The 14,658-nt window shown below is 38.6% G+C and overlaps 1 protein-coding gene across 1 annotated transcript in view; it reads left to right on the forward strand.

Annotated features, from left to right (window-relative positions):
- The window catches only part of FBLN7 (fibulin 7), a 32,544-nt gene extending 20,598 nt beyond the window's left edge, over window positions 1–11,946 (forward strand). The window contains exons 6-8 of the mRNA XM_070948106.1: window positions 427–564; window positions 7,492–7,630; window positions 11,574–11,946. Coding sequence (XP_070804207.1) covers window positions 427–564; window positions 7,492–7,630; window positions 11,574–11,946 — 650 coding nt within the window. The remainder of the gene's footprint in view (window positions 1–426; window positions 565–7,491; window positions 7,631–11,573) is intronic.
- The last annotated feature ends 2,712 nt before the right edge of the window (window positions 11,947–14,658 follow it).

Consider the following 14,658-nt stretch of genomic DNA (forward strand, 5'->3'; position numbering starts at 1 on the left):
ACACCTGAACAGAAAAAGTGATGAGCTGTTCCTGCTTTCAGATCAGTTTAACCCCAGTTTCAACATCCAAATCTATTATTGGTAGCACTAGTATTTCATCTCTATATTTCACACTTTGGGGTAGTCCTGACTAGAAAACCAACGTCATTACAGACACATGATGTCTTTTGGACGGTTAACATCAGGACCTGGTTTCTTTTACAATTTCCATCTACTCAGTTTTGCTCCAATTTTTAAAAGCAATAGCTAATGGCTAAATCATGGTTACACTTATTTCCCCTCCCCCTCTAACAATATAAATTGTATTATCTTTGATATCAGTAGCAGTTATATTCCAGGAACACTTCTCACTCTCCTTGCTACCCCACCCACATAGTGATGCATTTTGTTCCTGCAGGATTGTCATGTCAATTTCTTTTCTGGCAGATGTGAATGAATGTGAAATTTACAAGCTGGAGGGAGTCCCTCGTCTGTGTATGCATGCTTGCATCAACACTCCTGGCTCATACCACTGCTCCTGCCCCCCTGGATACAAGCTCTTCAATGATGGGAAAAACTGTGAAGGTGACATAGAGCTTTCCTTTTACTAAACAGATGGAACAGATGGCATTTTATAGAAGCTACATAACTTTCCTCCCCAAACGTAGGCCTCGAGCAGCATGTCATGCCGCAAACATGAAACATGTGTGCTAGAATTTGCGCACATAGCTCATCATCATTGCTTTCTACTGTAAGGTCTCCAGATTTATTAGCAACACTCTTCAAACAGAGGCTAAAAACCGCTTTAGTATGCCTACTATTAATTAAATTCATGATCAAATGAATATACGGGCCATATATGTTCCTTTCTTGAATATGTCCCTTACCTACTGCAATGGAGAATGGGGGGGGGGAGGTTTGTAAACTATGTTTAGCAGGATACCCTCAAAGAATACACAATCATTACCCTTCCAAAAACACCACACAGTCTCACAAAATAAGAGGACAGCAATTACTCTACTATTTACAGTAAGAATGGTTTCAGAAGCTGTGGATGGAACTGAGCCCATTTTATATTTTGTGGCTGATAGGAATTGAGTATTCTTCCTTAAGTGTAGTTTGGCTGGAGAGATCAGTGGTTGGGTGGGGGGGGGGGGGGAGGCTGAGTAATTATGCCCTAGTCCTTATTTAAATATAGGTTCTGCCAATATATTGTAATATTTTGTTGTGGGTTCTTTTATGCATAATCAAGTCAGTGAGCTCCCGTTGCATACTGGTAGTAAAGTTAAGTAGAACCTACCCCTGATATAGATATTTCAATGAGACGGTTGCAATATTGCAGCCCAAACTTCAGCCAAACAATTCTGGATGCCTTTTGTTTAGCGCCAGCAAAGCCATCTCAGATTCAGCTCTTTTGTGCCATTTCCTGAGGAAGTTGTGGCATGGTAGATTTTCTTTTTCTTGTCTTCCAATTCTATTTCATAATTTAGTGGCCCTGTTCTCTTCTTTTACTATGTAGGCACTCTGCCACTTAGCCTATAATTTGCTTTCTTTAACAGGATTTGGTCTCCTACGTTAAATCACTAAACCTTTATCATGATGTCTTTTTTGGCTTTCTTTGGCTGTTTTCTAAATGTTCCTGGGCAATGTGTTCTTTAACTTATTCCTCTGCATTAGAATATATTCAATTAGATTTTCACACCAACCTTCCTTAATGATATCTAGAAAACATCTAGAAATATAAGCCTTATCCTTTACAGTAACTGTTCTTGGAATCTAGGGGTTGTTTCCTTGCTTTCCTCCTCTTCTGCTGTTAACCAACAATGTTTTAATGTTGTAACTATCTTTTGTAAGAGTCCAAAATGATTTTCCCATTTAGGAGTCTCTCTATCCCTATGGGTTCACCCTTGTTTTCTCAGCTTTTTATAAAGCTTTCTCTTTCCTAGGAAATCTCACTTCTATTAAATTACTATGGCTAGGAAGAATCCTAGGTTCCTTCCCTTCTTGCTTCTACTCCATTCTCATGGAATTGTTTTCTCAGTAGTTGGCAAACCACGCTGAGGAATGCAAACGTCAGCACAATGATCCTTAAAGACCCTTCCTCAGGACATGAGGTCTGTCACGTAAGCAAGGTCACATTGTTTGCAGCAGGAAAACCATGAGCCTTGGACTGGGCCCTTGTAGTTACTCCCAATATCTTAGCTTCCTTCTTGAATCCTTTTCTCTGAGTCCAACCTTAAGTGGAAAATCAGTTCCAATCACTAGGTTGCGTAGCAAATTAGGGATAACTCCTACCACCATTACATGGTCCTTTCCCTGTGGCCTGTACTTTGGCTTTAACCAATGTGATCATCTCAGTTTGTTCAAACTCAGTTGTAAGAAGCTCTTTCCCCATAGATGCTGCCTTCTTTACTCAATTAGCAGTGTTCATCTACTCCACAGTATCTACTAAGCCTCTCACAGTAAATCCATTAACTTTTGCTGGGATCATATTTTTCTTCCCAGTGACGCTTGCACTTCTGCAGCCATTCCTTTTTTCCTCTGGCTTTCTTTTATAGTCTTTGGACAAATAACCACTTTCCCCACAGTTGTAACAATTATTTGATTCTCTGACCTCCCAAGGCCTTCCTGTAAGTTGCATAGAAGCTAAAGGCTTCTTTACTCCTCCTACCTTTCTCTCTACCAGCTCCTTAAAGTTCTTAAATTCTAGAACAGGCTTTCTTATTCTCTCTCCTTCTGCATCTTCCCTTCCAATATCCTCTTGACTTTTGTGCTCCTTGTAGTCCTAAGCTAGTTCAATTGCTCTTTGATTGACTCTGGGTTGTGTTCTTGCACCCAAGACATTAACTTGATATGAAGTACTTGAAGAAAGAGTTCTAAACTTAATCCTCTACCACTCTTTCCTTGCTTACTTTGTCTGGCCTCAGCCATTTCCTGCCTAGGGCTTCCAACCTTGCCCACAATTCATGAGCGCCTTCATGTTTTAGGTGTAATTTCTAAGCTCCACCTATAGGGAGGGACATCATATCTGTAGAGGATTATCCCTTTGACATGAGAGTAATCCACTATTTCTCTTGTTGGAAAACTACTATAAGGTTGTCAAAGCCTTTCCTGTTAAACATGGGGCTGGTCACCCATTCACTTTCAGACCACTTACAAGAGGCAGTTACTCTTTTGAACATGGATAAATAGGCTTCTACGTCTTCTTCCTCTGCCAACTTGGGGGTTTTAATGTATTTGAGACTACCTCCATTCTCTATAGACTTTACTCTCTTTAGAGCAGAGTGTGCCTCTTCTAGTGACTGTATCCCTTTAAGCAGGTCTATCAACCTCCTAATCTCTCTTTTCTTGCCTCTCTTTCACTCCTTTCCCATTCCAGTCTATCTTTCCTTTCTTTCTCCCTCTAAAGCATTTCCTTTAAATGAACCCCAGCCTTTCCTCTCCTGCTGGCTTATCAGTTCTTTGATATCGGCCCTAGTATCTCTGCCTAGTCCCATTTCAGGCTGGTCTACCATTTGCTTTGGCCTTACAACAGGTCTAGGTCAGACACCTGTCTCTGCCAAAATAGTAGCCTCTAAGGGAGAATCTGTCCCTTCTGCCTTTTCCATGCCTATTTATTTGGTAAGAGTCTTGGTTTCTGCAGTCAGGATGTTGGTTAATTTTTGCAAAGTTTGAGCAGAGCAATGGCACTTTTACCTTTGCAGCCCCCTTTTTTTAGCCAAAGTTTATTTTTCATGGAAGTGTTTAGAACCCTTTGAGTCTAAGCCACCTCCACTTGTGGGCTTACAACCTTGTGTTAATATCCCACTTTTTATGAACCTCCTACCTTTTGGATATCCCATTGCTACAATCACTTTATCACAGTTCTTTTATCTATACCAGGTCACTGGGCTCCAAAATCCAAGAGACAATACAACCACACAGGTACCTGGCAACACACACACACACACACACACAAGTATTCAAAGTCTAGTTCTCAATGCTCACCACTCCACTCCTTCCCCTTATACTACACCTCCTTCTACCATTCAAGTTACTACTCCAAGTCCCATTGCTTGAGAGAATTAGCCTTTTCTATCTGTGTTAAGTTGCTTCACAAACAAACATCTCCTTCCCTTTCTCCCAAATACCGGGAACTGCCTCTCTGCTCAGCTTTTATAACCAACAGCTGCTCAGCTGGCTAGGAAGAGCATTTAAAGAGACAGGGCTACAGCAGAACAGCTTCTGGCCATTTTGTAGGCAGCCTGTTGTCTCACAATGTTGATGCCCAAGTGGGATATAAACCATATCAAGAATGAGAGGAGGGTTCCAACCCCTATACAAACTTTTGCCATCTTGACTTTCCATTATCATAGTTTGCAGACATCCATGCATTCCTGTATTTTGATGTGGATTTGATGCCTAGTTAAAATACAACAGTCTGGGCATCAGATTTCCCACAGATAAGACCATTTGTGATGCACCATAATATGAAATGCTAGCTGTGAATGCTGACAGAAGAATTCCCCCAAACAAAATATTTGTTGTACTGCAGTTAAGGTATGTGGAAAGGTATGGTGGTAAAGTGCCAAGAGCTGTCTCAGGCTGAAAAGGGACATTGTACCATGAAGTATGTGCTCTGTATTACTGGGCTGCTGTAGAAAATTGACTTCAAATGATGATAGAAATTAGTTAATTTTAGTGTTGATTCAGTTTCTTCCTTTAAATGAGTCTTAGGAGAATGGCCTGAATTTAACCAGCTTTAAAGTTCTTAATAATCACTTAAGAAAACCATTTTAATCCATATGCCTTTCCTTGGTAAAGCATTTTTACAGAGGAAACAAAAAGTGTTTAGAGGAAACACAAATGGACACAGATTGCTAAAAACTGAATTGTGGTATGATATGAGTTCCAGCAGAGTAGTACCTTCATCTTACACTAAAACAGAGTTAGCTTGAGAGATCAGTAAAATGACCCACTGGGTAGAAAAAGTGAAGAAGGAAAATTTCTTCCCCTTTTATCATAATATTGTACAAGAGTTTGAGATTATCTCCTAGAATTATGCCATAAAAGATTTGGGATGGATAAAAGAAATACATATATTACATACAAAACAGTTAAACAAAGACATTCTCTGCCATAAATTGGTGGTTTAATCAGTTACTTGAGTAACTATATACATCTGTTCCTCTGCTTATGTTCTCGAAGAGACATCAGACAGACTGCCTATTGGCTGAACAAAACGCCAGCCAGGTTTTTCTTATATTCATTCTCTCATGCATAGAAAATCATCCCACGGTGTCATCATTTTGCATACATAAGATCCAACTGTCTCAATCTGCTTTTTCCTGCGTACACGTATTCCTACATCAGGTATAATAAGATTGTACATGCTTTGAAAATTTATTGAAAAGTGCTTTGGATTTCATACTACAGGAGACTGTGGGAGGTTTAAAAAGTCAAGATGCCATCTGTGACCACACAAAGACCCACTCTTTTTTTTTTTAAACATACTTCATGTATATGACATATGTAAAAAGGGGCTGGGCTACCATCCTGATTTTTTTTTTTTAAATGCTCCTGCTCCAAGTCTGAATGTAGCCTCTTTCTTTTTATTAAGAAAGCATCTTTATTCCTAACAATATCTTGAATTCCCAACCATTCTCAAAAAAATAAAATGGTGGATGGTCACAGTATGATGAGATGGAGCAATATTCATCTTCTCAAAAAAAAAAAAAACCATAAATGATTGCTGACATGTGAAAGGATGGTTACAGGATCCATGTTTCTTCTGCATATCCAAGTGCTTTGTGGTTGGCCACATCCATCCTGGCAGCCACTTCTGAACATGCAAGCCTTCCAAGAGAATCCACCGAGGGGAGATGGGGTAGTATAGAATAGAATAGAATAGAATAATAGAATAGAATAACAGTTGGAAGGGACCCTGGAGGTCTTCTAGTCCAACCCCTTGCTTAGGCAGGAAACCCTACACCACTTCAGACAAATGGTTATCCAACATCTTCTTAAAAGCTTCCAGTTTTGAAGCATTCACAACTTCTGGAGGCATGTTGTTCCACTGATTAATTGTTCTATCCGTCAGGAAATTTCTCTTAGTTCTAAGTTGCTTCTCTCCTTGATTAGTTTCCACCCATTGCTTCTTGTCCTACCCTCAGGTGCTTTGGAGTAAAAATTGCTAATTTGGCAGCTGTGGCTGTGCAATCAAAGCTCCACCTACTTTTTGTATGTGTGCAACACATTAAAAAAGTAGAAATTTAATCACATTACTGTTGTCATCTTGATGCTTTTCACCTCTCTGAAGATGTCCCTAAACCACTACCCACGTACCATAATCTGCACAATTTCAGAAGATTCTCTACAATAAGATCTTAAAAGGCCAAATGTTTTTGCCAGCCTTAAAATTTGGGACTCTCTGGTATAAATAGGATAATAAGGAAGTAATCTTATGTAAACTTACCCTGCTGCCTCTTGCTGCATTTTTTCCATTACTTAAAGTTATTACTATTCTTAGAAAACTATGTATTTCTTATGTAATGCTAAAATGTTTTAGCCTTGATATAAAACTAAAGTGCACATCTTAATGCAACTTATGGCTCTTAAAATCTTAGATATGGTCCCACAGACATCCAAAGGTTGTCTAAATCAGAGAGGACAAAATTAAATGAATAATTGGTGAGGAGTCCTATTAGTTATACTGAATTTAGTTTTAATTTTGCTCACACTGACTCTTCTATGGATTGCAACCCCTAGCACTTTACCCGCAGGCCAATTACAGCCTTGATGTGGAAAAAGTGATGCTACAGATAGAATAGATTTCAAGGGGTTTTCGGCAATGCTCAGATAAAATCCATAGAAGTCAAATAAAATTAGGCAACAAGTACAGTTGAAAGCAATAGTATCTCAAAAAAATAATAATAGAAAAATGCCATGAGATCTATCCAAGGTGCTTTTCCAGATAGTAGAAGTCTGGTGATTTTGAATTCTCTGAATTACAGTTTATGGTGATGTGATGAACAATTAGGTCACTTAACTGTAATAAAACTTTACTTGAGCATTAGTCTTGTTCTTGAAAGGGGATGTATGAAAGTGGAATGAGCTGCCTCAGGAAGTAGTAAGATCATCTTCACTGGATGGTGTGGGGATGTCTAATTCTCTGTACTGAAGAGGGGAGAGGAGAGGCTTGTCCATTCACACAGAACATGCTCTTGTTTAGGTCTGGCAATGGAAATTCTGGTAGCAAATTCTCAGCCATGGTCCAGTAGCAGGTCATATATTTGACTTCTATGGATTTACATCAAAAAGCTCTCAGGCTTAGTTTTTGGCAGCTCCATATAGGACAGTGCAAGAATTGTGCCTTGAATCTAGCCCGTCAATATGGACTCTACAAAAATTGATGGACCATTAATCTGACTCCGTATAAGGCAGCTTCTGTGTTTCTTTTTGAATTGACTGTCTGCCAACCTCAAAAGAGTTAAATCTATTCCTCTATCACTCACTCTTCTGTTTACCTTGCAGATATAGATGAATGTGCACTCTCATTGCACAGCTGCATTAGGGGAACAACATGCATTAACATCGGAGGAAGCTTTCAATGTGTCAGGCCAGAGTGTCCCCAGACTGGTGGAAATGTCAGCTATGTGAAAACATCACCCTTGTAAGTAACATCACCTTCTCACCAAAAAGCCCTGGTGGCACAATGGTTAGAATGCAGTATTGCAGGCAAACTCTGCCCACAACCAGCAGTTTGATCCTGACCAGCTCAAGGTTGACTCAGACTTCCATCCTTTTGAGGTCAGTAAAATGAGGACCTAGATTGCTGGGGGCAATATGCTGATTCTGTAAAATGCTTAGAGAATGCTGTAAAGCACTATGGAACAATACATAAGTCTCAGTGCTATTGCTATTGCTATAATGAGAAATGAGTTTTCCCCAACATGGTGCCTTTCAGATGAGTTAGATTACAACTCCAGTTATTCTCAACCACTGAAGCAAAAATGTGGGAAAAGTGCTTCCACAGCAGAAATCTGCATTAAGCCATTTTTTAAAAAGTGTATATTTTCTGTTAACAACTGGCTACCATTATAAAAATACGACTATCATATGACTTCCTCCTGTTAATTAATTCAAAACACCATTATTATGCAGTGGCTTTTAAATGGTGACTAAACACTTAAGAGCTTCTCCATTGTTGACTTCTGACTGAAGATTTAGCATGAAACTGGCATCATTTATAATTTCCAATGTGATTTCACTACCTCATAGGTGTGTGATCTTGAGGTCTGTGGATTCATTTGGCATTTTTGAAGTGTCATAATGTAGTTCTCATGCATAAGCGGCTAATAAGAAAAGGCTGCTATTTATCCCACTTTTTAAAGATATTATTTGATTTCACTTTCAGCAGCTCTTCTGAGATTTGTCAGGGCTACAGTTCCTTGAATTAGAAGCTTCCTCCTAATTCATTTCTTTTGAAGTAGCTCATTAGGGGTGCTTTCTTTGCTCATTATTCTTTGTTCATGCTCCTAGGGAAAAATCAATTAGTGATTATGAATTAAAAATAAATAATGAAGTAAAATGATGTATAGGTTTTGGGTTGGGGTATTAAATAAGAGAGAAATAATTAAAGCAGGCACTTTCCCAGTAATCACCCAAACATATAAAACACATTCAGCATTGACCAATTAATCAAAATTCAGGAATATGGCAGTGATAACTAATAATTACTCTGTCACTTTAAAAGAAAGAAGAAAAAATGCGTGGCTGAATCTCCATGCACTGCTTCACCACATGGACAATCATTACCTGCTCTACCATGATGACCTCTGGTTGTCAGTTGGGTTCTTCAATAACAGAAAAAATACAGTAAAGAGGAAATCATTACTGGTCAGGAAATCCATAGTGATTATGGATTCTGAAATGCCTTGTAAAGCTGAGATCAAAATCAATAACTTGATGATGGAGCTATTTTTGCTTGTTTGATCATAGACCAGAAAAATTTACAACTTGTATCTTGGATTATTCAGTATAAATATTTTCCCTCCGGTCAGTAAGATTATTTGTTATGTGCTCTTTGATATGTGGCCAAAATATACAGTATCATGCCTTAATGAGTCATCCTAGCCAAGTGGAGAAAATGCAGCTTTCTTTAAGTTTTGACAGAATTTTTGCTACAAACCAGCTAATATGAAATACCTTTAAGCTTCATTGATGTTGGTAAGAGAACTAATCTTATGATTCAACTTCTTGCTTTGGCATCAACTAGGTTTAAAATAACTTCATTTTCTTCTTTTACTTTAATACATCTGGATAAATCACTGCTATCTTAGAAAATCTGTGTTATTAGGCCAGAAATAAAATTGTTCGTGTAACAAGAATTCAAATTTAATGTAATATTGTGGAAGTTGAATTCAATTATTTTAGACCATTTTATTCTGTTCTACTGAAAGAAATCTATGTTTTAGATGGAGCCAGAGAAGAAAGCAAATGTTAGGGAGATGTGCAGCATCCCAGCAACCATACTTCATGAAAGATCCTCCAAATTTAGAACTACTGCACAAAAGAGGTTATTAGAGAGAATTTTTCTGCCTCCATTGTTGTATTCTTAGTGAAATTGGACAATTTCCTAATTCTAAATAGAAAATATTTGGAGTGGGGGAGGATGCTGTGTTCCTTTCAGATAAATAAAAATGTTTATCTAGTCACTGGTACCCATGGATCCTTAAAGGAAGGGCACAATCATATGTTGAAATTTCTACCCGAATATATCTTTTTTATTCCTATCTCAATATTTTAATCTGGTATTGCTGCCATTCCACAGATGGAAATAGTTTTGCACACATAAATTCCTTCGCTAGATCGGAAATCTTGTAAACAAAGCCTGCTTTTATGTCTGTTAATCTAAAAATATAACATCTGGCACGAATATATTCCCCATTTACAAAGATCCACATAAAGAGGGCTGTGTTTCTGTTTTGATAATAAGGAGAAACATTATCCCCATTTATTTCTAATGACTAGCTAAATGCTGTGCCCAGTTATAATAAGACCTTTGACACATCCATCTATTATAAAACTATCTGTTCCCCAAATGTATTTCTAAAGCAGAGGTGGGATTCACATACTGTAGCAACCAATTCGCCCAGCACCGGAAATGTGAGTACATATGTGCGCACACTCACTTCACTCACGTGCTGTCCGCGCATGTGTGCGGCATCACAAAACATTGCAATTCACTTGCATGTGCCATTCACACATGCATGCAATGTCAAACAACGTGACAATTCGCTCACACATGCCATCCATACATGTGTGCAGCATCAAAAACACAGCGATATAGGACGGGATTGCGCCCAGGCGGGTGGGCTGGCCCACCCGCAGGTCACCACTACCGGTTCACCCATACCAATCCGAAACGGCTGAATACCACCTCTGCTCTAAAGGAATATGAAAGCTCTCAAGTGCAACAGAACTCACCATCAAAGTTATATGAAAAGGAAGGGATAAGGAAGCAGGAAAAAGTTAAAATTGTAATTCTTGAACTTTCCTGCCTCTTTTTTTATTTCTCACTGTTATGTCCATTTGGGTGGTCCTAATAAAGGCATAAGAGAACCAGTTTTGATAGTGGTAAAGGCACTGGATTAGAAACCAGGAAACCATGAGTTGTAGTCCTGCCTTTGATATAAAGCCAATTGGATGACCTTGGACTAGTCACTCTCTCTCCACCCTAGGAAGAAGGCAGTGGCAAACTACTTCTGAAAGCTTGCTAAAATAACTGCAGAGACTAGTCCAGGCAGAGCCCAGGAGTGAACAATGATTTGAAGGTATCCTCCACTAAAAAAATTGAGTGTCAGTTTGGTATAGTGGTTAAGGCATCAAGCCAGAAACCAAGAGACCGTGAGTTCTAATTCTGATTTAGGCATGAAAACACTTGAGTGATCTTGGACTGGTCATTCTCTCTTAGCCCTAAAAAAAAGAGGCAACAGCAAATCACTTCCCAAATGTCTACGGATACCTGGAAAGTGAAAAGGCTTCTTGGATAACTTTAGAATGTAAACAGATAGGCACCTGCCATATAAGATCCCAGATTTAACAATTGTCAACAAGAAAGACAAAATAGTCTGGATAGTGGATGTTGCAGTAACTAGAGGCAGCAGAATAGAAAAAAAAAGAACTGGAGAAGATATCAAAATACAAAGACCTACAAGTAGAAATAGAATGCCTGTGGCAAAAGTAAGCAAAGGTAAGTACCAATGGTGATAGGCCCCTTAGGTGCAATCCCAAAACAACTGGAGCACCACTTGAACACCATCGGCATTGACAAATTCACTATCAGTTGATTACAAAAGGCAGCTTTACTAAGAATGGCTTACATCCTGTGGCAATATCTGTAACTTCATCAAACATCCAGATCTGCCTATCCCAGGTCCTTGAACAGGACAGGTAGACAAAAGTGCCAAATCCAGTCTGAACATCTGGCAGACTGTGTGACAAACCATGATAATGGTTATGATTGATAATGATAATGGCATTATCAAATTATACATTTTGAATACTACTTCTTAACCAGATCCTATTGTTGTTTACATTTCTTTTCTTCATAGTCAATGTGAACGGAATCCGTGTCCCATGGACAGCAGATCATGCCATCAAGCCCCCAAGACGATCTCCTTCCATTATCTCCCTCTGCCATCCAATCTTGCCACTCCCACTCCTCTCTTCCGCATGGCAACTGCTTCAGCCCCTGGACGACCAGGTCCTGACAGCTTGCGGTTTGGGATTATAGGAGGAAACAGCCGAGGACATTTTGTGATGCAACGTTCGGACAGACAGACTGGAGAACTCATGCTGGTACAAAGGCTACAAGGGCCTCAGACCATAACAGTGGAGGTTGAGATGTCCGAGTATCTGGATCGCACCTTCCAAGCTAAACATGTTTCCAAAATTACCATCTTTGTATCAGTTTATGAGTTTTAAAGAAACTCATTGGTTCAGCATCGGAGGAAAAACCATTTTTCATCAGGAACTTTTGTTTGGTTTCACCATTGGCTCCCATGTCAAAGACTCCAGAATTAAGAATGGCATCAAGCATGGCTTGGCTTTCTCACCTGAATTAACATCATCCATTTCTTTTCAGCATTGCTGGCATGTAGCCTTTCTGCTTCTATCCTAACACACCTTTAGATGACCCCAAGCCCTTGAAAGACGGGGAGAATAGCAGTGTAACCTATCTATCAATTGTTGCTCCAGCCACACTAGCTTCATCCTGCCCTTTGTGAGCCAATGCAGCATATTGTACATATAGATAGCCAGTCTTTAACAAGACTACCTGCATTCCAGAAGACTCTAAGAAAAGAGAATATAGGATCCCTCTGTGGACAATGTACCTAAGCAACTATATTATAACTATACAACAGTAAAAGAGGTCATTCCTATTTGTAACATTGCTATATAATATTAAATGTTGATTTGCTTGGAAAACAGATGCCTATCAATGGATAAATCATGGAGGTAAATCTGATTTTTATCAGACTTCTTTTCTAATAAATGCATGTTGGACTACAGCAGCATTTCTCAACCTTGGCAACTCCAAGATGTCTGGACTTCAATGTCCAAAATTGTCCAGCCAGTATCTTAAAATTGTCCAGATTGTGAAATAGTGGACTAGGTTGCACATTTCCCTAACAGAAGTGTTGTACTTCAGGATCATAAAGCTTGGAAGAAATTAATATCTGCCACAAATTCAATGCTGTAATCCAGAACTCAAATTGGTAGTTTCTGTTTCTATCTTTGAAAGAACAACTTTCAGCAAAGTTGGGGAAAAACAATTTTTCTGCCTGAATGATGTACTTCAGTTAATGCCATTTAATATTACAGCATTACAAAAAGTAGTATTTTACACTATTTTTTGTAATCTCGTAACATTGATATAGCATGAGTTTTACTTTTGTTTGTTAGCCAAGAAATTTAGCAGTATAAGAACGTGTTTGTGACTCCGTCACAAATATGATTTGGTCTACTGGAATGAAAATATTATTTCCTTTCAAATATTTTCTTTGGGCAAAGAAATGTAGGGCAAAAGGCACTTATTAAATACATTTTTTTTGTATTTTTCGGTGAATGTTTTAGATTTTCTTTTTATCTTTAGATATACCTCTTGGAACTGGATCACAGAAACCTATCTATTTAGTCAAACTTCTCTTGTGTATTTAGTCTCCAGGCTGGCTTTTTTGTGCATGAATTAAAAAAAAGATTCTCCATATCTACCAATAACAACTTCAGTAAACTTTAGAAGTCTGTAAATATATAAAGTCATATAAATATATAATCAGCTTTCAAGTTACAATTGAAATAGCAGGCTGATGAAAATAAAATCACAACAGAGCTACCACTGAGAATTAGATAGGAAAGCAAATCTGGGCAAAAATGTTTTTTTAAAGTGATCAATGTTAGTTTTAGCTGCTTTATCTCCCTCCACTTCCTTTATGGAAAGTTATCTCAAGATATTTACATCACTGAAGCCTGAACTGGAAGCCCACAAAACCAAGGAAAAATGAATGCTCCCATAGATAGACCTGCCTATATAAGCTTCCACAGAACAGTCGTTCCCATCACAGTGCAAGCCAAATCTTACAAAGGGGCCACCATTTCTTTCAAAGGGAATGGCTTAAGATAGTGAAGCTAACCGATTTCCTACTACAAGTTAAATTCTAATACCATGTTCATGTGTATGATACAAAAGGGCAAAGTGAGTTGCCTCTACATGTGTATGGCCATGAAATGAGGATTCAGCAGAAAACCGGTACATAAATCCTTGAACACAAAGATTCTGCTCCTCACTACAATTGAAAAGCAGATGTCCCAAGCCCCCTCTGTTCAAAACCCTTTGGATCTTCAAATCCTAATCCTACTGGTTGCTTTGTTAGTTGTTACTGCCATCACTTGTCTTCCAGAAGTATCTCACTTGGTATTCATCTTGCAGGTCTCTCATTTCTGGTAATTAAAAATATCGACATGAGAAAGTTGAAATAATTTATATGGTATTACTTCCTGGACTTATAGCATAGAGTAATTGAATATTCAGCCTCTTTCCCCAATACCCAATAACTTTGGGAGATATGCCAATCCCACAGGAAACCAAGAAAACAAAACAAAATGAAGCTATGAAAAACATATATTCTAATTTTTAATGTGAAAATGCAAATATTAAGTATGGAAGAAGATAAATTACAGATCTGAACAGATCACCGTCATATATCAACTTACAAATTAGTTTAAAAAGTTAATGAGGAAATTACAAAATGCAATAACTCACTATGAGCAGACCAGGGATGGGTTCTACTTACCTTTACTAACGGTTTGCAACGGGATTGCTTCGCTCGTGCGCCTTGCTTCTGCGCATGCACAAAAGCTTATGCGCATGTGAAGATCACTTCTGGTGATGTCAAGGTCAGTGGGCGGAGCCTCCCACCAGTTTTACTACCAGTTCTATAGAACCGGTCCGAACCGAGGGCAACCCACCACTGGAGCAGACCACTAGGCACAGTCTGCCACAAATACTGCCTTTTCTTCAGAAATCTCAGAGAAATTTCTAGAGAGGTTTTAAGTTATTGTTACATTAGTACAAGAAAGAGAAATATAACTTCATGAACATAGCCTGAGATTTGATGGAAAACTGCAATTAAACAC

Source organism: Pituophis catenifer, unplaced genomic scaffold (genome assembly GCF_029215685.1).
Source record: "Pituophis catenifer annectens isolate HBS135680 unplaced genomic scaffold, rPitCat1.0.hap2 SCAF_1, whole genome shotgun sequence".
NCBI classification, from domain to species: domain Eukaryota; kingdom Metazoa; phylum Chordata; class Lepidosauria; order Squamata; family Colubridae; genus Pituophis; species Pituophis catenifer.